The sequence below is a fragment of the Rhopilema esculentum genome, chromosome 17 (genome assembly GCF_057945365.1).
Source record: "Rhopilema esculentum isolate cy_ngs chromosome 17, ASM5794536v1, whole genome shotgun sequence".
Classification (NCBI taxonomy): domain Eukaryota; kingdom Metazoa; phylum Cnidaria; class Scyphozoa; order Rhizostomeae; family Rhizostomatidae; genus Rhopilema; species Rhopilema esculentum.
The window spans coordinates 4,053,102-4,077,901 of NC_142831.1; the positions used below are offsets into that span (position 1 = coordinate 4,053,102).

The following is a 24,800-nucleotide window of genomic DNA, read 5'->3' on the forward strand; positions in this document are numbered from 1 at the left end:
ACTAGAAAAATGGGTCGTTTTCGAGGTTAGATAAAAACGAAGAGCCTTTTCTCTTCTGTGGTTTGTTCATGGATTACATCTACAGAGTCTAATACACGTACCCAAAAATGAAGATGAGAGCTTTTTTGTAGGTGCTTATTCTTCCTCGCTTAGAAGAAATGATTTTCCGGCAAACTCTGCTTGTGAATCATTTTAATCTTAAATTTGTTTTTCTACCAATTCTACCTACCTTTCTAAATAATCATACAGTTTTCTGGACTTTGCCACGTTTCGAACGTATACTCATTAGGGTATCAGTACTTGGTAGGGTGCTGTTTTCCATCTGTAACTGCCAAAATTTGCTCTTGTACTTAAATTCTAGGGTATTGAATTACAAGCCAACCCTGGTTTATCTACCATCCCCTTCTGGATATGAATTCGTTCCTAAGGAACTGATATTTCATCTGTTATTAACACCACTCCTTTACAAAAGATCCAGACCGTTAGAAAATGTTGTTGTCTCGATGTCATTGTTCGTTCCTAGCAGATTGTGTCGGATATGAAATAGTTTGTGCCTGCTGTCTGACAAAGCTATATCGATTTTGGATCGCATGGTGTAGCTGATTTGGCGTAGAGAATAGACAGTAACTCACTTGATTCTTTTTATCATAACCAAGCTTCTGTAATTAAAAGTAGCTCAGGGTGTTAATCCGGGGTATTTTGTAACTTTGGTGTGCGAAACTTGGTTACGGAATGTCGTAACCTTGGCTTTACAGAAAAGTAAAAGAAGCTTTTTGCGGTGAAAAGCCTTATCGTCTCATGTTTTCCAAGGTATCCGTTTTCTTGGATAGAGTTATCGCTTCTTGGTTATTTCTTCTTAAATTCATCTTCATTGTGAAGGTTTTTAGAGGAATTAGTCCAGTGTCAATATTTCAAGGTAGGTCCAAGGCTGTGAAAAGTCAATTCCTACCTAGCGTGTCATATTTTCAGCTCTTCCTTCTTCCTATATAGACCGTACGAGAGACATGTTAAGAGTTTGTTTCCTTTAGCGATAGAAATAATATCTTATTTTTTGCTTGTTTTTTATAACGAGCAAACGATAAAGCTGAAAAATGTGAGAACTTTGTAATTTCAAAGGCATAGTCAATAGAAATGCGTATCCTTTTTCTGGCCAGGTAACCAAATAACCTCGAAAACCTTACCAGAATTCACAACAGCACGGCGTGCCATGTTTTTGGCTCGTGAAGTTGTTTTTATTTGTCAGCCACAATATTGTCAGCAATCCTCCCCCCCCCCCTTTATTTGGAAACTTACAAATGGATTCGCAAAGAATAATTTATGATTCAGATGCAACTAAAACTTGGAAACTGCTGTAAACATGTAGGTCGATCTTTCCAGTTGTGTCTAGCGAAGGCATTGAATGCCGCCTCCACATTATCTTTATTCATATTAACCCACTACTCATACATTTATGACTATAGGCCGTAGGGCGTTCTGAGCCAACAACCGCCCCCCCCCCCCCCTCAAGAACACCCCTAATAGGAAGCACCTAGAAATAAAGTCTATTTTGAACAGTGGCCTAAAAACTTTTTTCACACGCAAGGATATCGAAACACAAATTCAAGCCAACAATATTTTATGTAGTAGTTGTAAAATCAGAAGGGTATACAACGCCCCCTTCTCCATATCTTCCAAATGTTTTATTGACAAGAGTCAACAGACTTTTGAGAAGATGTGGTGGTTTATATCGAGTCAACCATTTTGCATTAGCTAGCGTGCAATTCATTTGTGATTTCCAAATGACGTCATTTCGAAACGCTATTCCTCAGATCTCTTTTCATAGCGGCCGAGCTACACTAGAGTGAATGCTTCTCTCTCTTTTTGTAAGCTTTATATTAAGTTTCCTTTGCGGCCGACTTTGCAAGTGTTTTTAGCGTTAATCGCATCAGATAAAGCGAATTATGGCTTCATAATTGTAAAATCCAAACCAAAGGCAGTTAATTACTATACCGTAGCCCCATCGTAGCCCTAAGATACTCAGCAAAGCAGTTTCCGATAAAAGGAAATTTTTCGGTTTCAGTACAACATAGCCCTGATTCTTTGTTCATGCTTTCAACACCTGGTCAAGCAACTTAACTGTTAATACATCCATGTTCTCGACATGCCCATAACTGCATTGCGTTTAGCTTTCTTTTGTCAATCTCTGGAATAACATGATATTAAATACGAAAATATTAAATTGCCCAAAAGTACGTTCACATGAAATTGTCTTCTCAATTCTCATGGACATCAGGTTATGTGTTAGCTGAATTTAAGTATCTTTGCTGATAATCTACCATAATGCCATTCCCGGTTTCAGGCACATTAACAGCCACTCAATGCTGAGCCTGGGCCCACAAATGCTGCTACGTAAGTGCTCAATGCTGCGTTATCACTATTTCTCCCGGGGTAACTCCCTCCTTCCTTTGCCCTCAAACTCCAATTTTAGCTACAGAACCTATAAACGGTCATTCATACTTGTACTTTTCAAAGCCAATAATCTTTCTACAGCTTACCAAGATGCTGCTTTCGCAATCAAAGCATTATCGAATGGATCCACGTTTCGATTTACTCAACGTATCGACTTTCGTTTGTTGATGAATATAAGGATCAAGAAGTATGCTTTTCCCTAAAAACACTTGGTACAGACAGGGCCTCCGACGAAGGGGAGGGGCGGCCAGGGCCCTCTCACTTTTTTGCAAAACAATAGAGCTTTGTAAGAATTCTTTTGTTTCGATTGTTAATATCTCCCTTGCCCCCCCCCCCCCCCCACTTTCCAACCTGCGTCAGAGTCCATGACAGAGGTAGATGTCAGGTTGTTGGCACAAAACATATTTATGACACTGTTGCCTCTCATTTTAATATTCATCTTCATAAGAAAATATGGCCCAAATTCTTTTTTGTTTATGTAATAAATTGCAAATCACACTTTTTTTAAGTTTTATTGATTTGTTCGTTTGCATGAAGATTTTGTCATTATAAACTACAAAGAGTGCTGTTGTTTGCCCCATGGTCCATCTACAAATGTGGACAAAGTTTGTTTGAGTTATAATGCACATAATTTCCATACTCTTTCTTTGCTTTACACGAACTTGCAATTTATCATGAAAATAATATATTTTGGTATTGGCTGCTCAAGAAAAAGAAAAGGCTACTCAAGCAACATATTTGGAGAAATTATTCTCAACTTTCGTTTCTCCTGAAAATGCGTGCAGTATAGAAATAATGTTTGCTTAAACGTCTCCCTGTTTTGGTGGAGTGCGGATCTGTCTGGAAATCAGATCTTCCAATGCATGAAAGTTACGTAAGACTGTGTTCTGATCTCGAGACCTCACGCGGAATTGCCGCAGAAAGACCCCACTCATGCTGGATCATGTAACTAGAAAATAAGTTTTCGGGAAATACGACTCAACATGTTTTGAGCCCTGGGATATGTTTCTAAAAAAAGAGCAAGGAGTTCCCCTCATAAAACATTTCTCGAAAACCAATAGCAAAAAGTAGAAAAGGGCCACTTTTGGCATTTACAAGAAGGCTCATACCCCGGCCCCCGACTTTTTTGAGACTTCAAGAATGTATTCTCAAACAGAATATGTTGTAGAGAACAGTAAATATAAAAACACATCTCTGTATATGTATTGCAGAAAATGGCGTTTTAAATGAATGCGTTCTTCAGTTTATTTAGTAAAAAAATCTTTCAAAATGACCTGGCAAGCTGGCTGATTCTACTCAATAATTACCTTTACCAATCAACGAAATCGGTTATGCTTACGAGTGGGGTGTGGTCTCAAAAAGCTATACATGCGCTTGTAAGCTCTTCCTGTTTCGTGCATGACATCTTAGCAGTTTAGGAGCTATAATGAGACTATATAGCGGGCATATATACTCTATAATAAGACTTAACGACTCTTTCTCTACGAATATGAGAAAAGTGATTGATCATGAAGGATTAGACAAAAAATGATTAAAGCGGCGGTGAGTTTAATGCCATATAGTTACTGCTACAAGTGAGAATATTCCAAAATTGTCCTTTCAAAAGTAAAATGGAATTAACAGTCTTGGTAAGATCACCATAACCATAATTATGAGGACGTTGCTAAATAATTGACCATTTTGAACCTAGTTATTAGTATTTTGGTTCTTAATTAACATGGAATCTCTCCTGATGAGCGCGCACACATTTGCTTAATTGTGTTTTCCAGCCCTAATTTTGCCTGCTTTTGGGAGATCAATTCTTTTAAGGTGGTGTGTCATCAATAGTGACGTTTACCAAAGCTCGAATTAGTAAACATATTCGCACGTGATATATTATTATCTGAAATATCTAGACTGCCAAGTCAAAATGAGCGTCACAATCTACGAACAAAAACTTACATCTATTTCTTCTTCTTTTCAATCCAGTTGAAAATCGTCAAATAATAAAATAAAAATATTTACAAATCTAACGCTACTGATAGTGTTTTTGGAAATCAGTGCCAGGCTTCTGACGTCAAACTACCAAGCCCCCGGAAATGACAACTCGACCTTGAATTTGTAGCAAACAACTCATTGTGAACAGGAGGTTTTTCCTGTGGTTTTGTTATCTTTCCAAAGTATCCTTCCTCTTATTAGATAGAACATAATTATGTATCAAATGTCAAAATAAAAGCTGTTTGAAGTAATATACATGGATTTATAATATGGGTTAGGGGGCCGGGCGTCATTTAAAGTTAGTTGTACGTAAAATCTGTGACACCTTAGAGGGTTTTTAATCGCAATATTTACAAGCAATCAACAATAGTTGTTCCTTCGTTATTTAAAATTTATCTTTAACTTGCGTGTTCAGTGTTTAATTTACAAAAACATACAAGGTTTTCTATGGTTCGTACCGTCACCTTCCTTGCCAACAATGTCTCCAAAATCGTTCAAAATATAGCTACGATCATCAGGTACACCTTGATCCATACTGGTTATTCTTCGACTGTCAACATGCAGTGGGAAATCGAGAAGAGCACGAAGGAACGGTGGAACTTCCTGGTCAAGGCTTTCGCTCACGCTTTCAGGGCTACTTGGTAGTATAGTCGAGCCGTCGCTGTCTGCAATACTCGACGCATCACACCAGCTTCTCGGGGTGTCTGAGCTTGGAAGACTTTGTCCTGAACACGCAGACATTTGTCTGTCGTACGACATGGCTGTAATTTGAGAGTCGCGTCTCGTTTTTCTCTCCAGTTCTTGCTGTCTCAATCGTTCGTCTCCAATTTCAGCAACAGGTTCGACTTTGAATCCCAGCTTGTCTTCAGGCGCGTAATAATGGAAGGTTGACCCAGAATTTGGTGAGCTGTTCATCATAAACTTATCCATATTTCCATAGTGAGTCCTCCCTTTTGAGTTTTCATACAGTGCATTCTGCAGCTCATCCCTACGCCCAGTCAGCATAATATAATCGCATGATTGATTATTGGCCCCCTCGTCTTTCTCGTGTCTATCTGGCGCGGCGACATTTTTCAGGTCAAAAATCGCGTTGTGGAAAGCTGCGGCGATTTCTGGTGAAATCATTCGCTGCGCTTGTTTCCTATCCTTCTTCTTCCTTGGCGCGTAACGGTAGTTCGGGTGATCTCTCATGTGAATCACCCTAAGCTTCTCCGCCCTCTCAACATATGGTCGTTTCTCGTTAGTAGTCATGCCATTCCAGACTTTTCCTAACAATTTACTAATTTCAGCATTATGCATCGTCGGGTTTTCTTTTGCGTACTTCTTCCTCATCACTTTGGCCCAGAGCAGAAACGAATTCATGGGCCGCTTCACCTCACCAGTGTCCTCATCTGTCAGTGCGAAATTGGTCATTTCTTGTCGTCCGTGTACCATCGGCATGTCGTAATAAGCTTGTTGCTGTGGTAGAATGCCAGGCGAGAATCTCTGCCTGTTGTCGTTGAATTGCCAATACATCATTTAAAATGAAAGTCGCAAAGACTTGAGTCAAATTTATGCTTGATTTGCAAGTAAGCAAGTTGTCTTTCACAGTTTGTTCTTTAGGCCTGCCCTCGTGTGGCCTTTCGTCGCTCCACTAGTCTTATGATCTATGTACATAAACATTGCGAGGTACTTATATTTCAACGCTATTTCGGAATTCGTCATTTGATATGAACTCATCGACGCATGCGTCATTGTCACTTCCTCTCAAGATCTCAAAACATCCGCGAAAGCGACAATTGCTTTGGGCTGGCTTAATCTGCGATTTGCGGTCATTCAAATCCGAAACGACCCTGGAAAACTTTAATAGGTAAGCCTCTAGATAATTTTAACAACGTGGAAATAGCATCCCTCCTTATAAAGGCCTTAGTGAAATTTAATTTCCTATTTGGGCATGTTTTTTCTCTAACGGAACCCAAAGGAAAATTCTCTTCTTAGAGGGGCCGGCCGAAAAAATTCCTAGAACAACCCTGAAGACATCAGACTCAAAGCATTGTGACAGAGGCACTGTGTCTCAGAAACAGTCTAACTTTTCTCCAACATTATGAAGAGGGCATTTTTCGGGCATCTTCCCAAAAGTTAGGGGGACACATGACTCTAGTGCCTTCGACGTCCAAAAGCCCACACTGCATTGGGTAATTTTGCGGCTTTCAGTATATCAGCAATCTTTTTCTATCATAACAACGGAAAGATCTAATCATAGCTGTAATTAAACTTTGGTTTTGTACATCTTTTTCGTAGCATAGGTTGGGTTCCATTTTGAAAGAAAAGTCTGTGCTTTAAAAAGCTTCTTCAAGGAAAAAATTTTCTTAACACCAATAACCTTTTTTATAAAAAGTTTTAATTATGTTTTTTATGTTTTTAGTCTAGTATGTTTTTATCAAAATACAAAGTTGAGCCCTGTTTGACTACTCCGAATTCACCCTAGATAGAAATCTCCACTGAAGGTACCAACAAGTTGTGTACACAGATTTTGCGAGATTAATGGAGGACTAGGGACGTAGCCCTTTCAGGGTCATTCGCCGCAACGCCCTATCTGTTCCAAGAAGAAGAAGCAAAACCTCTGCCAGATGAATTGAGATTGAAAATTTTTCTGTTTGAATTACCATGAAATATCTCTCAATGACCTCAAAGTGAAATGTGCCTGATTGACTGCAATTTAAACGTGTAAAAGGTTAGGTAAGAGGGGGTCTTTGCTAAAAAATAGGTCGCTCAAGAGAAACAGAGGCAGTATCAGATTTTTTATGTATCACATTTTGAAGCTTCATTATCCTGAAAACGCTGTCCGAATCTTTGCCCTTACATATACAAACTTGCTTTTTTCCTTCCAGGCACTGTAAGGGGAAGAGACTTTTGAGCATGAAGATAGATTTTTAAAAGCGGACAGAACCCAGCCAATTGGAGAATAAGTATTGATGGACATTCAAGGAGAAAAAAGGTACATTTTCCAAATCTTAGGCAGATTTGTTAATAAGGCAGATTAATGCTGCAAAACGAAACTTCTTTGAATCTTGGGCTACATCCTTTGTGGGCTAATTACCAGCAGGCCCCTCATTTCTTAGGGGCAAATTGCCCCCTTGCCCTCCTTACGATTGGCGTTTTGGTTTCTAAGGTTTCAAGAAAAATCTTCTCGGGCTTAAACTTCTTGAGTCAAGGAAATTCATCAATTTCATGAGAACCCAAACAAGCAGAAAACCCTTTTGTTAGATTTATTGTGTTAAAGGGTGTATGTGACCAGTGTGACAAACAAAACGGCAGTGCAATATTCTGGAACTTGTTTGTAAATCTTCAGTTTATGGAAAGTTTGTTTGCGGGAAACATGCGCGTGGGTTTCACAACCCCCGCACTCTGTGTGACAAAGGACTTCTCAATGCATTTGAGTACCAAAATGGGACATGGATAAACCGCAAAGAATGCGCGTTGCAGTATATTAAAGGGTTTGACGTAATTAGTCATTCTACATGTTGTTTTGATTTGTCGTTTTGTCCAAGCCCTTAGAGTTCCTTCGAGATGAGCAACACAAGTAAATATTGGCAGCTCGTTTTTGTATTCCACATACCGCAAGATTATTTTGCTTCCTGTTTCTAAGTGAAAGACACCAAACATTGGAGTGAAATTCGCTTTTTTCTACTGGTTGTGTGCTTCTGACAGCTCTATATATCTTATTATTATCCCTGATCCCATGTAAACAGATAACCCCATCTAAAGCTATGCGGTTCACATTCAATTATGAACTGTGTGTCATTTTAACTGTGCCTTATAAGCAAATATATCCAACAAGCAAGGAAACAAACCACTTTTGAAGTACACAGGGAGAAAATTTTTTGCTAAAGCAATATTTGAGGTGCGTGAACAACAAAATACATACATTCAGGTATTTCTTAGGTTGGAATCAAGGAATGGTTATTTTGTTCATCTCGGCATGGACATGGACAATTGACGGAGGGGGACAGGCAGACCATGGCCCCCACTCTTTAGTATGACAGCAGAGCTCTCATGTAAAATCTTTTGTTATGGGTTTTTATTTGCCTTTGATTCCCCTACTTTCAACTTGCTTCAGAGCCTTTGGAAGATAAAGTTAAGAGTATACTTCTTGCTTAGTAGACACACCAGTGTGGGGGGGGGGCACACGTATTGACTTCATTTGTCGGTGGCTCGCATTTACCCTTTGGGTTTCATATCTACTCTTTTATCAGGTGTGATATTTCATAAAAACCTGAAGGTGGCAGTGGACTTTGGTTATTTGGTTACTGAATTATTATGACATGACCTGGAGATTTTGTTCGGGTCTTGAGTTTTGGTATGTTTTACGCGATTTAACACAATGGACATAGGCCATGTGCAGAATTTAAGTAGGAATTCAAAATATAATATTAGAAAAATTGGCAGATGATTGTCTTTTTTATAAAATCGGTCTGTTAGAGGATGGTGTCTAAAACGTGACATCAAATAAAAAACCATTGTACTGATTACTCACAACGTAAGAAACTGCTCTAGAATGGTTATCTTAAATTGGGGGTGGAATTCGTTTTTTTTAAAATTAGACACTTAATAATTCTGTTACAATTCACATAGATAATGAAATTTAGAACCCCTTGCGACGTGAAGGGGTGGTACTAAATAAAACAAAAAATGAAGAGACTGAGTAACAATAATAATAATAATAATAATAATAATAATAATAATAATACTAATGATATAGGAATAATATACAATAGCTCATATAATGGTATTCGCTTTCAATCATGCCTAAACCTGAATCGTTATTTCACTTCTAATACCAATTTTGAAAGAGGTCTCAACCGCACGGCTTATAACAATGAGGATTTGTGGAGAGGCAATCTACAACCACGGACAAAAATAGTTGAGAATTTTCAAGAAAACTTAATGTTTTCTCTTTTCTTTGAAAAATAGCTTCCCCTCTTCCCCAATTGGATGTTAAATGCATGATTTTGAAGCAAAAATGATAGAACTACCAATTCAATGTTGCTTCGGGGAAAAGGGGGGCTTCGAATTTACAGGGGCAAGGTAAAGTAAAAAATTACAAAAATTGCATTTTGTCTCAACATTTTTGTCCGGGATTGTAGGCTTGTACGATATCGTCCCACTTATATTTACTGTTATAAGCTAAGGACGAAATTGTTCAAGGGGTCATGGAAAAGCATTTTTTTATAGATGAAACACTGCGCGTATATTTTCAATTATAAACAACCATGACATCTTTGGTATCCTCATAGGGACACCTTTTTTCGAAACCTCATTGGGCTTTGATTCCCCTTCGAAGGTATAAAACTGCCAAGCCCAAATTTTAAGGGACAGTATTGATAAAATGATATGCCCACCTAGCATAGCTTTATACCTGTCGCCATATTAGTTAGAATCTTCCGTTTTTTCCTGTAGTAGTTATGCCAAACGTTTATCACTATTAGCATCATTATCCCTATCCCAAAGTTTACCCTATCAGGTATATTTTATAACAATTTGGAAAGTTTCATAATTATAGAAATATTTGATTACTTTCACCCCTGTGATCTCGTTTCGTGTGTGTGTAAGTGGCAAGATAACTCTTTCTTTCGTTAACTCTTTCTTTATCGTCAAAGAAGTAATTGCCAAATGATCATACGATTCCACTGGCCAATATATGCATAAACTATCTGCTAAAGAGGTTTATATTACCTGGTTTTCGATTGATAATTCAATACATTTTATCTTATCGGAATCAAAGAAACTTTAGAGAATGCTAGAAAGGTTGCTAAGATAACATTAAACTAATCCTTAGAGTTGGTTTTCTTATTGCTTTCAAAAACGCATGACCTGAAATTTCGACTCTCTTCAGTAACCTTTAGGTAGCAGGGCCATAGAAACTATGGTGACTAGGGCCATCAAAGATTATAAGAGTTAAGAGCAAAGAACCTGAACAATTTTTGAGAAAATATTTGATAGCATTGCAATGTCAATGTAGAATAAAGCATGTCTTAGAACATCTAGACAGGGCAATTAGAAAACAATGCTACTCAGAATTTGCCCCAAGACCTCCATTTCTGCTCCATACCCAGCCTTTCTCTTTCTCTCTCACTCTCTCTCTCTCTCTCTCTCTCTCTCTCTCTCTCTCTCTCTCTCTCTCTCTCTCTCTCTCTCTCTTTCTCTCTCTCTCTCTCTCTCTCTCTCTCTCTCTCTCTCTCTCTCTCCCTGTCTCTCTCTCTCTCTCTCTTTCTATGGTCATGAGTAGCCCTGGCTGGTAGCCGTGACAGATGCTATTTAGCAAGATTTCTATCAAAACATTCCTGCTCAGTTACACTATAAGGTCAGCGAACAAAGCGAGGATTTGCGGTTTTCGCCTCACTCAGAAGAACGGGAAATAATATCATTTCTAAATGATAAAGCCATACTTCTTTCATGTAGAATAAATATCTGATGTCTTTGAGAGATGTTCGAATTTATGTAATTAAACTTTAAGAATGCGCACTGTAAACTTGGATTTGCGGTTCAATTTGTGGACGCATTTTTCGAGGCTTTTTGCTCAACTTAACGCCTTAACTATGATAAAGATTAAAACTTATCCGATTTTGAAACGTCCTTTTTACACATGTACTTTCGTCCATCTTGCCATACTTTAAGACATTCCTCTTTAACATCTGATTACAACTGTACTGTTACGATGCACGGTGACAGTGGCGTTCGGCTAGGGGTGTTGTGTTTTTCTAGAGTCTTTACGACAGCAAGAGACGATGAGTCGGCAGTTTAATTGAAGGTTCAGGGTTATTTGTGTTCTGACTTTTAGTAACTTGAGCTCTTGAAATAAAGACGTCACAGAGACAGGTTAAGGCGTTAGTTTTTTCCTACATCAATCTACTACTGCAGTAGAACTGTTTTCCTTTTCAAATTAGTTTCATTTTTCATCATGTATGAAGCAGATTACAGTTGACAATTTCTTGGTTCAGAAATAGATGTTATAGTAAGCTATTTCAAATGTCTTGCTGTGCTGAGTTCAGGCTGAAAGTATCTCTGGGGCTCTGGCAAGAACAGGAAGAAAGTGTAGGACACCAAAATCAGGCGTGATACACTCTTTTTATAAAAACAATTATATAAAAAAACGAGCCTCAACATTAGTGAGGATTTAAGAACCAATTAAAAACAAGCTGAGGCTGAGGTAATGTATAATTTAACTGTTAACATAGCTGTGAAACCCCTTTAAAAATTTCCCCTCAGAAATGATACATATTTTTAACATAGGAGTGTTTCGTCTCTGAATTTTCAAATTTTTTGTACTTTGTTGCCCATCATGCACTTTGTAGGCAAATGGGGCCTGAATACTGCTTTTGAGTACAAAAGCAAGCGATTGCACTGCTTACACCCTGATGATTTAAGAACAAATTAAGGACATCCCAGCCTCACAGGTTTGGAAAAATTAAGAAAAAACAGTCTGAGCCTTCATTCCACTTGCCCAGTGTAGCTTCAAATAAGGCAAATAAGAAGACTGCTGTGTTATTCTCCCTTGCGTGAGCGATGCATATCTTTTTATCCCAGTTTGCCGGGATGGCTCATCGAATCATTTTCTATTGGGAGATTTCTAGCCATCCTTAGCGGAATTCCACTGGCTTAGCAGTTATATTTCACCCAGATATGCAAGCCTGCTCTTCATATAAAAGCCATTTAAGTTTTTTGTACAAACGCTTTATGGACTAGATTTCACCTGAATTGGGTATCTTACCTCAAATTTCAAGAACCATTTTACATCTCCTTTTACAATGGCTCTCATTTGCCGGTCCTCAGCGCCGACAAATCGTTTGCAAATTTTCTTCACAAAACGCCAGAAATACCCCTCCGCCAAAACGCTAGAACCCAACCAACCAAAGATCACAAAGCCCTCTTGACTTTAGCTGCCAACGTGCCCCATCTAGAGATCTCCAGGCTCTCCAAAGTCGATTTTGCTGATGGATCCAATCTCGTGGCCAATAGTGCCCCTGGGCGTTGCCTATGTACCCCGTGTAGAGATCTCCAAGCTCTCCAGCCAATCTTGTGGCTAATAGCGCTCCCTGACTTAGCCTATTTGCCCCATCTAGTAATAACCCAGCTCTCCATACTTGATTTGCTAAGGGGCCCTATATCCTAGCCAATAAGCCCCCTCCCTGAGTTTGCCAATGTACCCCACTAAGGATCACCAAACCCTCTACCTTTGATTTTGCCAATGACGCAGTCTTGTGACCAAAAAGTTTCCCCTTTGTTGACAATGTATCCCATCTTGAGTTAAATACAATTATTTTCAACCATTAATTTTAAAGAATGCCTTGCTTGGAGCTGTTTTCGTCCCTTCACACTGCAGGTTTATATTTCTACTTATCACTGGTTCAGAATAAGAGAACCTTATTTTAACCTTATTTAAGGCCAATTTAGGCAATTCATTCAAAATTAGCATATCCTCTACCCTCGGTTCAGACAAGGCTTTCTGACTAGTACAGCGAATGTATTCCTTTGATGAACAAACAAACAACTCAAAAACTTCTTCATCTTGGAAACCGATATCCGATCCTTTCAATCGGTTCTCAAGTAGAGTTCGATAGTAGCCATATACATTTACCGCTTTTACGTCAATCCGCGTCTAGGCTAAAGGCCAGCCTACTTTTTGAAAACTCATCTTCTCTTCACATCTTAATTGAACAACAGTGGCCTGTGCGTCAGTATCTCAGAAATATTTATTTGGGGAGGGGGCGGTAGAGGCAAGGGCCTTTCAAGCTCAACTTTCTGCCACTGTCATCTTCATTGATTTTGCATACTTCTTGAGAACTCAAGTCAGCGCAAATACTACATCTTCAATATTTTTATATGTTTGCGCGCGCTATACAGCCTTCTGATTCGATTGGTTCCCCGCAGCTTATTAACAGGGTCGGATTTATGTGAATTGAGATTTTTTATTGTGTGAATTGGGATTTTTTTTACATAGTGAAATATTTTAGAAATTGAAGAATTCTAGCACAATGTAAGTGATTAAGTCACGCTTGTCTTGTTTGCTCAAAAAACCCACATAGATAAGGGTCATTTTTTCGATAAAATTCAAGCCTGGCCTTTGCACCATTTTTCATAGAAACCCTTTAACAGCCACAGGCTCCTAGTTTCAAAACGTACAATACCTTTTCGATGTTGTGCTATCAAACATATTTTCATAGTTCAGTGTTGCTATTTTCAAAGATATTTTAGATTACTACGACAAATGTTTTGGCTTTCTTTACCTGCTGACTGAAGGAAATTTCATTTGCCAAGATGTAGTAAAAATAAATGTAAAATAATGTAACAAAATTTTCTTAAAAATTTTATAAAAAATGTGTACATGAATAAATGGTAGCCGCTACAACATGCCTCTTGGTGTAAATTGAAAAAAATGTAAAGAGGATTTGTGTAGCCTGTATACATATCTTTTCTTTTTACCTTTTCTAACCACTCGGTTTGAAGATAAAAATAAATATCTTTAAAAGTGCCTTCATACTGGTTCTCAAAAATGCATATAATTTCCTCTTTTTAGGTCTTTTTAGTTGCATTTTGTTAGCAAATTTCCTTTTTTGGCGCTCATAATACAAAAAAGCATTTTTATCTGCCTCCATTTTGTTGCAGCTCTATTTTCATTCAGCCCCGTTTTCATATTTCCGTGAAAATGGGGTTTGATGTATGTGAACGCAAAGCAAAAAGCGATGTTATATATGTCCGTTTTGCATTATTTATTCGGGACATCTTATTGTTTATCGTTTGGTCTAAATAGATGGAGTTCTTAACCATCAATTCTTAGTTACTTTTATAAAAGAAGGCAACAAATGAATGAATTCTTGGGGTAAGATTTGTGGCGATAGTCATTTCATTTAAAACCAAGGTGTTTAGATTTATTAGCCCTAAGGAAAGAATGTTGACCAAAGCTTATCTCGAGCCAGGTAGTGTCCCTTTCTGCAGTCAGAAGTTTCTGCTCACAGATACTTAGCCATGTATTTTTATGGATTTTATAAATTATGGATAAACGAAATACCCTATCATTATGGATTTTTATTAATCCCTGCACATATTCAACTAACTTTATCCCTGCAAATATTCAAAAATTCGGGCTTTACCTTTAAATTTTTTATATCGTCACGCCCCTTGAACTCACGTAGTGGGACAGGTAGGTTTACAAGAGCAACGAAGGCCATTTTAAGTGGAATTTCATTTCTATTTATTCATTGGTATTTCCAGTTTCAAAATGAATGTGTGCATCACAAGACAAATTACCTTTGTCTTAGCTTATCATCACACCGACATTCTAGTTTGTCATTGCAAATTTACGTTTTATCACTACACCAATTAGTTATTACTGCGTGTTCAGATAAACCTCATCAATAGCTTGCAATTCTCTTTCTAGCTAATTGAATGGTTTCAGGAAGTAGTTTCTTTTGCTTAAGCCGACACAGGTTAGTTGGGTGTCTGTAACTTATAAATTTATCTTGTCACTTTAGAAGGTTTGTTGCCCGTACACTACTGAATTTTGTGTACAGTAGATGAACTATTCTATTTTTTCTTTCAGAGGGCTTCTTGTTACATAATTTATATTAGCATTCTTGAAATAGTGGAGAAACCCACATTGAAATAAAGTGACATTGAAATTGCTGTCCGCGTGGCTCATTCATTGCAGCTGTTTGTATCAGTTGATTCTACCAATGCATTAAAGCCTCTGACGTCATTAGTGGAGGGTGTCATCTTCATTCGTGTACACAGATTATCATGGCTTACTTCTAAGAAGGAAATCGGTTTTGCCTCCATTGCACCTTGACAACACCACTGAGCTTTGCTAAATTGTATTTCGTTTATAGTTTAAAGATCCACTTCGAGAAGCTGTTTTAGTGAATCGACCAAGGCCCATAATTACGATGACATGATGTTGTAAACGATATCAACTCTTGAACTGTTCATGGTTGTGTCTGGGACCTCAAACCAAATAGAGAAAACGAGAGCTTAAACTATAGCCAACTTTGGCCGAAACATTTTTGGAACCCTCTGTTCTAGAAAATAGGGAGAATGTCCCTGTATCCTAAACCAAATAACTCTTAAATGGTTTGAACCTATCTATCATTTTATAATTAAACGAACAGAAAGTGTTGAAAAAAACTTGCTCAAGTCATCACACAGAACGTAATCAATTGAAAATTAAGAGGTAGAAGATACAAAATATTTTCATAATTACCCATTAATGCTAACAAGTTTCCAATACATAACTTAACATAAACCCCATCAACAAGATTTCTTACCACGAACCTGGAGGAATATTTATTTTCTATCAATTACCGTTAGTTCTATAGAGACGGGTTTTCAATGAAGACCAATGGCTCATACGGTCGATAGCCTCGATTGACGGTCGAATTCGAGTACACAGAATTTCTTAGCACACTAAAACCAGTATTAAATACATAGGAATAAAACGTGTCGATAGAAAGTTGAATGAATAATTAACGCATCTGAGGATATTACGTGCACTGTAAAGTATTAAATTAACGGAACACTGTCTTCTTAATCGAAATCATAAGTGTAACGAAACAAAGCATATTGTATATGTGTAGATTCTGAGGCTAGAATATATCCTTAAAAGCAATTAAAGGGGGAGCCTATCCCCTCAAATTGAAATAAATCAAGCAGGTTAAGGTTTTTCTCCAATCACGGGGGGGGGGAATGGGGGGACTTTCAGAAAGTTGGTCCTTACGATTCTTGCAAACCTGATGAGAAAACTTCGGGATGGGGGGGGGGGGTATGTACGTTATCTAGATCGTCACATTTAAATGACATTTCTTGGGAAACAAGAGGTGTTTCCTCCGGAGAAAATGTTTCAAAAAGGGGGAGAAGGGCGTGGGACTGACACACCTTTTGTCCCCCCACTTATCCCAGGCTGGCGCAACTGAATGGTTTCCATTTTACTATGTCTAATGTAGTTTTGCAATATTCATATGAAAAAAATCAAACAATACTTTGGACGTATAACAACAATACAAACAATATAAATATTTTTTGGCTTGAACATTTTTTATTTATTGTTGATATTATGTTGAAATTGATAAATATCCGTAAAAAAGGAAAATATAACTATTGGTAAGCAAGACAGGTCTCCAAAGGGGTTTACCATATTTTGTGCGCAAGCTAAGACCCTGCCATAGGATTGCACTGGAACATTTTGTCAAAAATGCAAGTATTGTCTTAATTTGTAGAGGATATGTAAATGGCACCAATTTAAGGGACCAAATGTATGAAGATACAAGTGTAAATCTTTAAAGCAATACCACAGCAATTAAAAGTGGCTGAAAAACTACGCGTCGAAAAGCCACACCCCTAACGAACCGCACATGCGACTGGCTTTAGAAGAAATTGAACTTTTTTCATGACACTCAAAAGAAAGTTAGGTGATTAGCTTCAGCTTCAAGTAACGTCATTTCCATGTGGTCTAAAAAGAAAATTTCTTCTTATTCTGAAATTTCCTGTCGTACCAAGTGTGAAATAGTCAGCAATAGTGAAAAATTTTATCTGTGGAAAAGATTGGTTAACAGCTTTTTGAAGAGGTGATCCACAAAGTATTTAGAAATTTGGGGTGCTCTTAGGTTTATGTTACATATAAGTTGACCTTGCTTTTAAGATAAAGTCTAGAATCAGTCCAGCACTAGAAACAGAATAAGCACCGAATTTTCTGGCATGGCTAAAAATGTAGTCTGAAATAGCATCGTCGTTATTCTTTACCCCTTTACCCCCTAATCACAGATATCTAGTTACGATACTGCAAAGCACGGTCGAGCCAAAGTTGCGAGCTTATGCCGTTAATAAATATTCTATGCAAAACTTCTTGAAACACCCTGTGAAAGTGTTCATTCATCGCAGTTTCAAAGATTCACAGTTTCTGGCTGGATAAACTGAAACTGCACATTCCCTTCCCCAAAACAAGGCTAGAATTGAGTATCATAACTATCTGACAGGAATCAATCGTGTCCAGCAAGGCCACTTTCCAGGAATTTTGTATTAGACTATGATTAGATGTAGTCGTAATTTGGTTTGGATTAAAATTTTCGCAATACATAAGATCTTGTACGATGGTTTTGGGAATCGTAACTTTGTTGCTGTTGCAGTCTCATTGCGATCAAGACCAAGGAGCGCACCCTTGTTGAACAAAGCTGAACAAGGAACGAGTTCTAGTTTTCATAATTTATGTCAATGTAAAAAAATAGGCAATTGACTTTCTGAAAATAGCATTTCCATTTCATCTTGACAATACCAACTTTTAAACATTACCGTCGGTATAAGTTCATCAGTATTTTAAATTTTTATCATATTATGGGTCAGTTTCTTGTAGACAATGTTTATAAAAAAATAGTGCGGGCTACAGAGACAAATATTGGTCAAAGCGCCAAACATTATTGTTGAAACAGCCTTGCCTGGTTTGCAACCTACAGAGAATATGACTAGAGCTTGGCTTTATTTCTGTAAAGCTTGATTTTCCAGTCCGCTATAAACAGGCGTAAACAGTCTTAAAATAGTGTCTTGAGGTAACATTACTACTTCTCAAAGAAGGGGACAGATCCGAGGATGGAGGAAATATGAAATATATATATATTGTTTTTCAGCTTTATATATGTTTGAAATAAACAGGCGATGGGTTAAGGTTTCAATTGAAAATAAGGTTCAAAGAATAATTTGGTTTATGTCTTGAATGTAGCTTATACATACCTGGGGCTCAATTAATACACTAATTAGGGTGTCATTTTCGGCTTAAAATTCCAGGACAGGATTATACATTTTTTAGTGCGAGAGATAAGATGGGGAATTGTGCAAATTGTGATAGAAGTACCAAGGACCAAGTTTGATGCGCTGAAAAAGATGTGATATAGATCCAAACAATATCTCACGCTTGAGTTCAATTTTTAGACTGGGTTACTCTGTCCAAGACCCATAATTGTACCATCGGCCATAAACGGTGTACGCCAGGTCATAGAAAGTTGAATACGCTGACAAAGATGTGCTAAAGACCATATCTTGCCTTTGAGTTCTATTTTTCTAGATCTCTAATTGTACGAAGGGCTATATTGTTTTTGCGAAAGTCTAATGTAATTTCGGCGATTTAAAGTCTTACGGCGTAAAATCAAAGTCGTACGTTTTATTTCCGCTTGTGATGTGTTTTTTAAATTATGTCACATGCATTTGGTTCGCACCCTAGTCAGATTCACGAGAGCTTGCAGAAGAAACGACGAGTGAATTGGTTTGAAACCATTGAATACAGAATGACAAGAAACATTGTTTTCTTATGGCTCGATAACGGTTTTATACACAAACTTATGGTTTTATACGCAATGCCAGATGTTGAGAAAACACAGAAGCTTGAAAGGTATGCCTGTAAAACAGACAAGATTTACTGTGCTGGTAAATACATGGGATATATATAGGAGTAACAGAGAAGGCGGTGTTGCAGTGGTGCAGCCTGGACAATACCACTACTGTCGAAACACAGCCTTACTACCCACGAGTTTGTCCTTGTCACAAAAGGCACCTTCTGACCTGCATAATGTTTTTTGACCAAGTTCATGCCCAAGCAGTTGCTAATCAAACAATCTTTATATCTGAAAGATTTTGTAAGCTTTCCCTTAAGAAGTTCAAGCAAAATTGCACCTCGTTCGGATAGTTTTAAATGCAAAGCTTTCTTTCAAACCGTTATGCAACATTTGACATTGTACCGTCTTGCTTCGCGGAATTACATAATTATTTCTTGTTGAACCTTGTGGCATATTTGCCTCCGCCTTTTGAGCAAGTGTTGACCTTGTAATACTATTGGTAAAACATAGAAGTCAGGCTTTATTCTTGGAAGGATGACGTAGTGACTGATATCAACATATGCAGCTACTTCACAATATAAGGCAAGACTGAACAAATGTAAGTGAATTTTGAACGTGCAATGCAGAAATGAAAACCAATAAAAATCTCTATCTATTACTTCAGATACGTATTGTTTCGATTTGCAAACAAAACAAGATAGAATAAGTTGCCAAAAGAAGAAATCAAGATCCTGTTGAGGCATTCAAAACAGAACAAAAAGCTACACATTTGATATGGCTTTCATTTTTGCAGCTTTGTAGGTTTATTTGATGCAATGCATAATAAATATCGTTTTCAGGTATTAACTTCAATAGAAGTTATGCCTTAATATCTGGCTTTCAAAGCCGATTATAAGTAAAAAGCGATGATGTAGTCGGTAACTACAATGATAATTTCGACGAGAAAGACGAGATAAACGGTGGCGAAAACGAAAAAAAGGACTCGATAAAAATGGACAACAAAGAAGAAGAAGAAGAAGACGAGAATTAGTATCGAGACGAGGAGGAATGCGAGGACGAGGCGAAGACAAAGACGAAGATGAAGACGAGGACGACAACGAGGATGAAAACGAAGACGAAGACGAAGAGGAAGAGGAAGAGAAAGAGGAAGAGGAAGAGGAAGAGGAAGAGGAAGAGGAAGAGGAAGAGGAAGAGGAAGACGAAGAGGAAGATGAAGACGGGGAGTAAAGAGGAAATGGAGATGAGGACAAGAATGAAAATGAATGAAAGTTGAAATTATCTGCTGTTTGAAAATATACCTGATAGATGAATTGGGACAGTTTGCACTGAATTCTTGCTTGCATGGCGTTCTTGCTTGGTATTCTGTTTCCACGATACCTCCCTCTCCTTTTGATATCAAGCATAGTGTGCTATTGTTCTCTTAGAGTTAGAGCCTATTTACATCACAGGATTCTTTTCAAAGTTCTGCTTGCGTTTTCGTCCGGAAAAACGCGACTCTTAATTCAGTTATGTTTCTTTTCCCCTCTTCTTTATTAGGTATGTAAAGAAGGACTGATGCATTGGCTCCTAGTGGGGAAACGTTAACTTTTCTTGCCCATTCCATGCCCAGAACGTCAAGCTGCTTGAATTCGAGTCAATCAAGCTATACCAATGGTTAGGTTTTTGTTTTTGTTAGATTGAGCAACTTGTGCCGATGCACCAATGGCCCAACGATGCTTTCTATGTTGAGGGAATGTAGCCTCGACAACTGATTGTAGACTTGTAAGGGAGTTATTTTATTTAAATCGATTGAATTTTTTTGTTGATTATTTTTCCGAGTAAGATAAATAATCCCTTTGCAATAATTAAGAACAAAGACGAGGACGAGGACGAGGACGAAAACAAGGCTGAGGATGAAGAGGGAGAACACGCATAGCAACTGTAGGTATCTGCTGAATGAAATTGTCCTTGTAGGTTATGAAATTTCTGCTTTGTAAAGATAAATAATCCCCTATCAACAACTATGGATTCGCTATTGTTTCATTTCATTTATAAAATATTTAAACAGTGTAAGTCGCTTCAGTATATATATATTCATAAACATGTACAGAAAACAGCTGTCCAAATGAATCCTGTCCAAAAGAAAGAGGAGAATATATGATAATTATTCAAGTTTAATAAATGAAATTTTGAGACATTTAAAATGTTAAGAAAATTAAAATTATTAAGATTAAAAACTTTTTAATCTTTTCATTTTCATGAGAACGAATTTTCCTGAGAACATCTCTTGTAAGTTTATTGTAATTTATTACACCTACAACTATGAGACGAATTTTAAAGGCTAAATTAAACAGAGCTGCTGAGACAAACCCTTTAAAACGTGTCGGGTAGCATGCACGTATAGTCTACCCTCACTTCCCCCTTCATTCAAAATTTGGAAAATGTTTATTTATGGAGAAAAAGGGTGGAGAGAGGGGGTTAAAAAAACTCAACACCATCACCACTGGTCAAACTGATATTTTCCACGAGCATGTGAGTAGGAATCACGTTTTGGAAGCAAGTCTTTGGTCACCCTGTAGATAGTTGTCTCCAAAAATGACAGCTAAATGTTGCAAGAAATTAGCTGGTGCCAGAAACGAACTGCGGGAAGATTCATTATATGCCATTGTCAAATATATCTTGATATTTTTACGAATTAAGGAGTTCTTTGTGTTGTTTCAAAACTTCAGTTCGTTAGAGTCCTACCATCGGACATTACAACGCTCTCTTTTCTACTTGGGAGATCTGCTTTGACAACTGATGTACAAAGCAAATGTTCCAAATCCACAGACAAATCTCTGCAAAATTTATGTCAAAGATTAGTTTTAATGGTTGAGGGACTTTTAGAGAGCCAATTCAAACCCCCTGGCCGTACAGAAAGCAAAGAGGATCTTCATAGATTATATAATAATCGATTGCTTTTTTAATTTTGTGGTGCTTAAGTTGACGATTATGGTCGATGCCACTATGAGAGCGCCTGTGTTTCCCATTGGCTTGCCAACAGCAATAGGCCTAAGCCGACCCATGTGGTTCCATGCATCTAATGTGGAATTCAAAGATATTAAAATCGTCTGAGTAGCGAGTGACACTTACAGCTTACAGAGATGCTATCAGATCTGTGTGACGTTTTGCAGAATTAGCATTTCTATGAAGAAAATCCTGAAACAAGAAAAATTAATATTCGTTCGTCTCAAACTTGTCCTCTTGATCTACTGATGACACATGTCATTCGAATTTTAGACACATGGATGTCTATTTTTGACAATCCTTTTAGCGAATGATTTTGATTATACTTCAGTGGCTAGAAAGTTTTGTTTTTTATTAATAAAGCTTTTTTAATCAAATGCAAAGGTATGAAAAAGCTTTAAAAATACCCCATAGATTAGATAGTGAAATGAGTTTTAGAGACAGATTATTACACGGAGCCAGAGTCCAGTCATCCAGCCCCTCCTCTCCAATCAGCGAAAATATCCAACCCCGTTTCCACCTCCAATCTTCGAATAATAGAGCGCCCCCCATTGAGTAAAGCTCCTCGCCCCTCGCTTGAAATGAGAAGACACCATAAAGTAGAAATATCTTAGCTTTAGATTATTAACGCTAAATATTACTGAAAATATAAGATTTTAGATATCAAATTTTTAAAAGATTAACCAAATGTTTGATTTGACAATTGAACCTTTTTTAGGGTGAATAGCATTAGCTGGCTTGTATGACGTCGCCTCTAAACAGCTCGCTTCGGTGTTTCTCATATAGGTAAGTTTTTATCTTTGAACTCGCAACAAGACTCCATCCATTAAAATTCAGTCATCAGAATCTTGTTGATATGTCATGAAAACAGAGACAAAGATAAGAAAGGACAAAGGTAGTGTTCTACTAAATGGGCTCTTTCTTACAGGAGGCAAACGCGTTCCATTAAAAGTTTTTGTACAATAGTGGATATGATTTCAGAATTTCAAATCATATGAAGTCTCTATAAATGTTTGTTTATTCAGATCGTCATGTGATGTTTTTGTATAGCTATTATCAGCCCTGTTTAGGCGAAATCTATGTAAAATCAATTGGATTCAACCAGACCACAAACATATTATATTCTAATTGGGTTAGTTGGTGCAAACCAGTCTTTGAACGCTGTAAACGATAACAAAAATAGAGAAATAAGACAAAAATCCATTTTTTTCAGATATTTCTCAATCATTTATTTATAATTCAGAAAGAGCCTTAAAATTCTCACCTCTTTCCAGGGGTTTGTGTTACGCAATTGCCCCGAGAGGAGTTTTTTAGTCTGCTTCTATAGCAACGGACGAGATGAACCTGTAATCCTGTCATTTTCTGCGAAAAACCCAATACCATAGATCTAATTGGTGGAAAACAATTATCTTAATGTCATCCCTTGTCCAATGTTTATGCGCATTGATAAAGTTATGAATTGCTTTGGTGTGGTCCATAACTTGTGATCTTGCAAATCCTATTCTTCAAAGAGGGCTTTTCAAGGTAATCTTTTTCTAAAACTTGAATATCTAATGATATATCCTATCCTGATATAATCATGATCCACCACTAACGAATGTAAAAAAGCTCAATCAGATCAGAATCTGGTTTTCAGTATGATTTACCAGGAAGCGCAACTTGAACAATTTTTTGCGGTACAGAAATTGAAAATGGCTTTGAAAAAAGCAAACATTATACAACATACTAAAAGCTTTTTCATCGGACACTCCTCAGAGTATAAAACGTCAGAATAAGGGTCCGAAAGAACACGATGAAAAATATACACCCAGTTGTGGATCGAAATAGGCCAATCAGAAAAACGCAAGCACAAGACCGGTATAGTTGACCAATCAGTGCCGCGAGCCTAAAGAAAAATTACCACTGGAGTCCAAGAGTGAGAACGAACTCCTTCTGTCTACACAATGGCGGATTTTTCGTTTGTCTGTAGATTGACTCCAAAACTGTATGTAGATCGACTCCAAAGCGCAACTTCTTCAGTCTTGATCCTGCAAGGGGCCTTCCCGTGACTGAAGAAAATAGAGTTGGTTTCTAATACCGCGTTTAGACGAGAGAAACTAGCTTTATTTTGTGACACGATCTGTGTTCACGTGAATGGAATATTCAATCACAAAAATCCAGTCAGCAAAGACCCCTTCTCATCAACCTTGGTGCTGAAGCTACAATAGTATAAAGGTGCAAGGCATATTTTTCCTTTTTGAGATTGTATTTCTAGTAAAATACATAGCGCAATACGCTATGATTCACAAGACTAGCTTTCCGTATCACCATACCCGCGTCAAGGTCAGCCAGGGGACCAGATTTCTAAAGTGGAGTAAGATTTTACCTCACATCAACAATCTGTATCTAATCAACAATAAAAAGTATAATAATAAGACAATAATGCCAAGAGAAGTATTATTTATGATAACAGCTACACGTTAATATGTCAGTGTGAATTCCACGGCAGGTGTGTACCGAATTTGTAAACTTTTTCATAGTACACCCTCACAAATTATAGCAGGGTCGCCAGATGTACCAAATTGTTTAGGCACACCGTCACTAATTGTAATAATCCCGAAAATTGTCTTCTCACGCTCCTATTTTGTAAGAAAACTCAACATGCTCACGAAATTCTAAAAAACGGCCTAAAACTAGGTCCCAGTCCTAATCTAACTACACGTCATAAATGTACTTTGCGGACTAGCGCAACGGAACGAACAAAACAATGTCGCAAATTACTAACTAAAATCAGTTAGGTGCACTCTCCAAATGCTTTTTCAAAATTTTTCTGTTGCTCTGAATTCAAAGTTGTCCTTGATTCCATATTGTTCAGTGTTCCAGACCCAAAACAGTTATCCAGCAATTGAAGATTTGGTTAGCCCAAATGTATCCTTTACCAATACTCTAACATATCAGTCACCCCCTCCCCTCTTGAAAGCAAAGACTACTGGAGGACATAGTTTGGCAGGCAAAGTATCCTTTACCAAGATTCTAACGCCACAAAGCATCCTTTTTCTA

At 37.6% G+C, this 24,800-nt stretch overlaps 2 protein-coding genes across 2 annotated transcripts; one reads left to right on the forward strand and one right to left on the reverse strand.

Moving 5' to 3' along the window:
* Positions 1–3,629: 3,629 nt before the first annotated feature.
* On the reverse strand, positions 3,630–6,095 carry LOC135682691 (uncharacterized). Its single transcript, XM_065197684.2, has one exon. It carries the CDS (start codon positions 5,941–5,943, stop codon positions 4,849–4,851), a length of 1,095 nt encoding a protein of 364 aa, XP_065053756.1. The 5' UTR covers positions 5,944–6,095; the 3' UTR covers positions 3,630–4,848.
* Positions 6,096–16,151: 10,056 nt separating this feature from the next.
* Positions 16,152–20,648, forward strand: LOC148958156 (uncharacterized). The gene has a single exon (XM_089113321.1). The coding sequence runs from the start codon at positions 19,824–19,826 to the stop codon at positions 20,001–20,003; it is 180 nt and encodes a 59-aa protein (XP_088969447.1). The 5' UTR covers positions 16,152–19,823; the 3' UTR covers positions 20,004–20,648.
* The last annotated feature ends 4,152 nt before the right edge of the window (positions 20,649–24,800 follow it).

Bases quoted from the DNA above. Each gene is read 5' to 3' on its own strand.
- LOC148958156 (XM_089113321.1), top strand. From the start codon at position 19,824: ATGCGAGGACGAGGCGAAGACAAAGACGAAGATGAAGACGAGGACGAC.
- LOC135682691 (XM_065197684.2), bottom strand. From the start codon at position 5,943: ATGATGTATTGGCAATTCAACGACAACAGGCAGAGATTCTCGCCTGGC.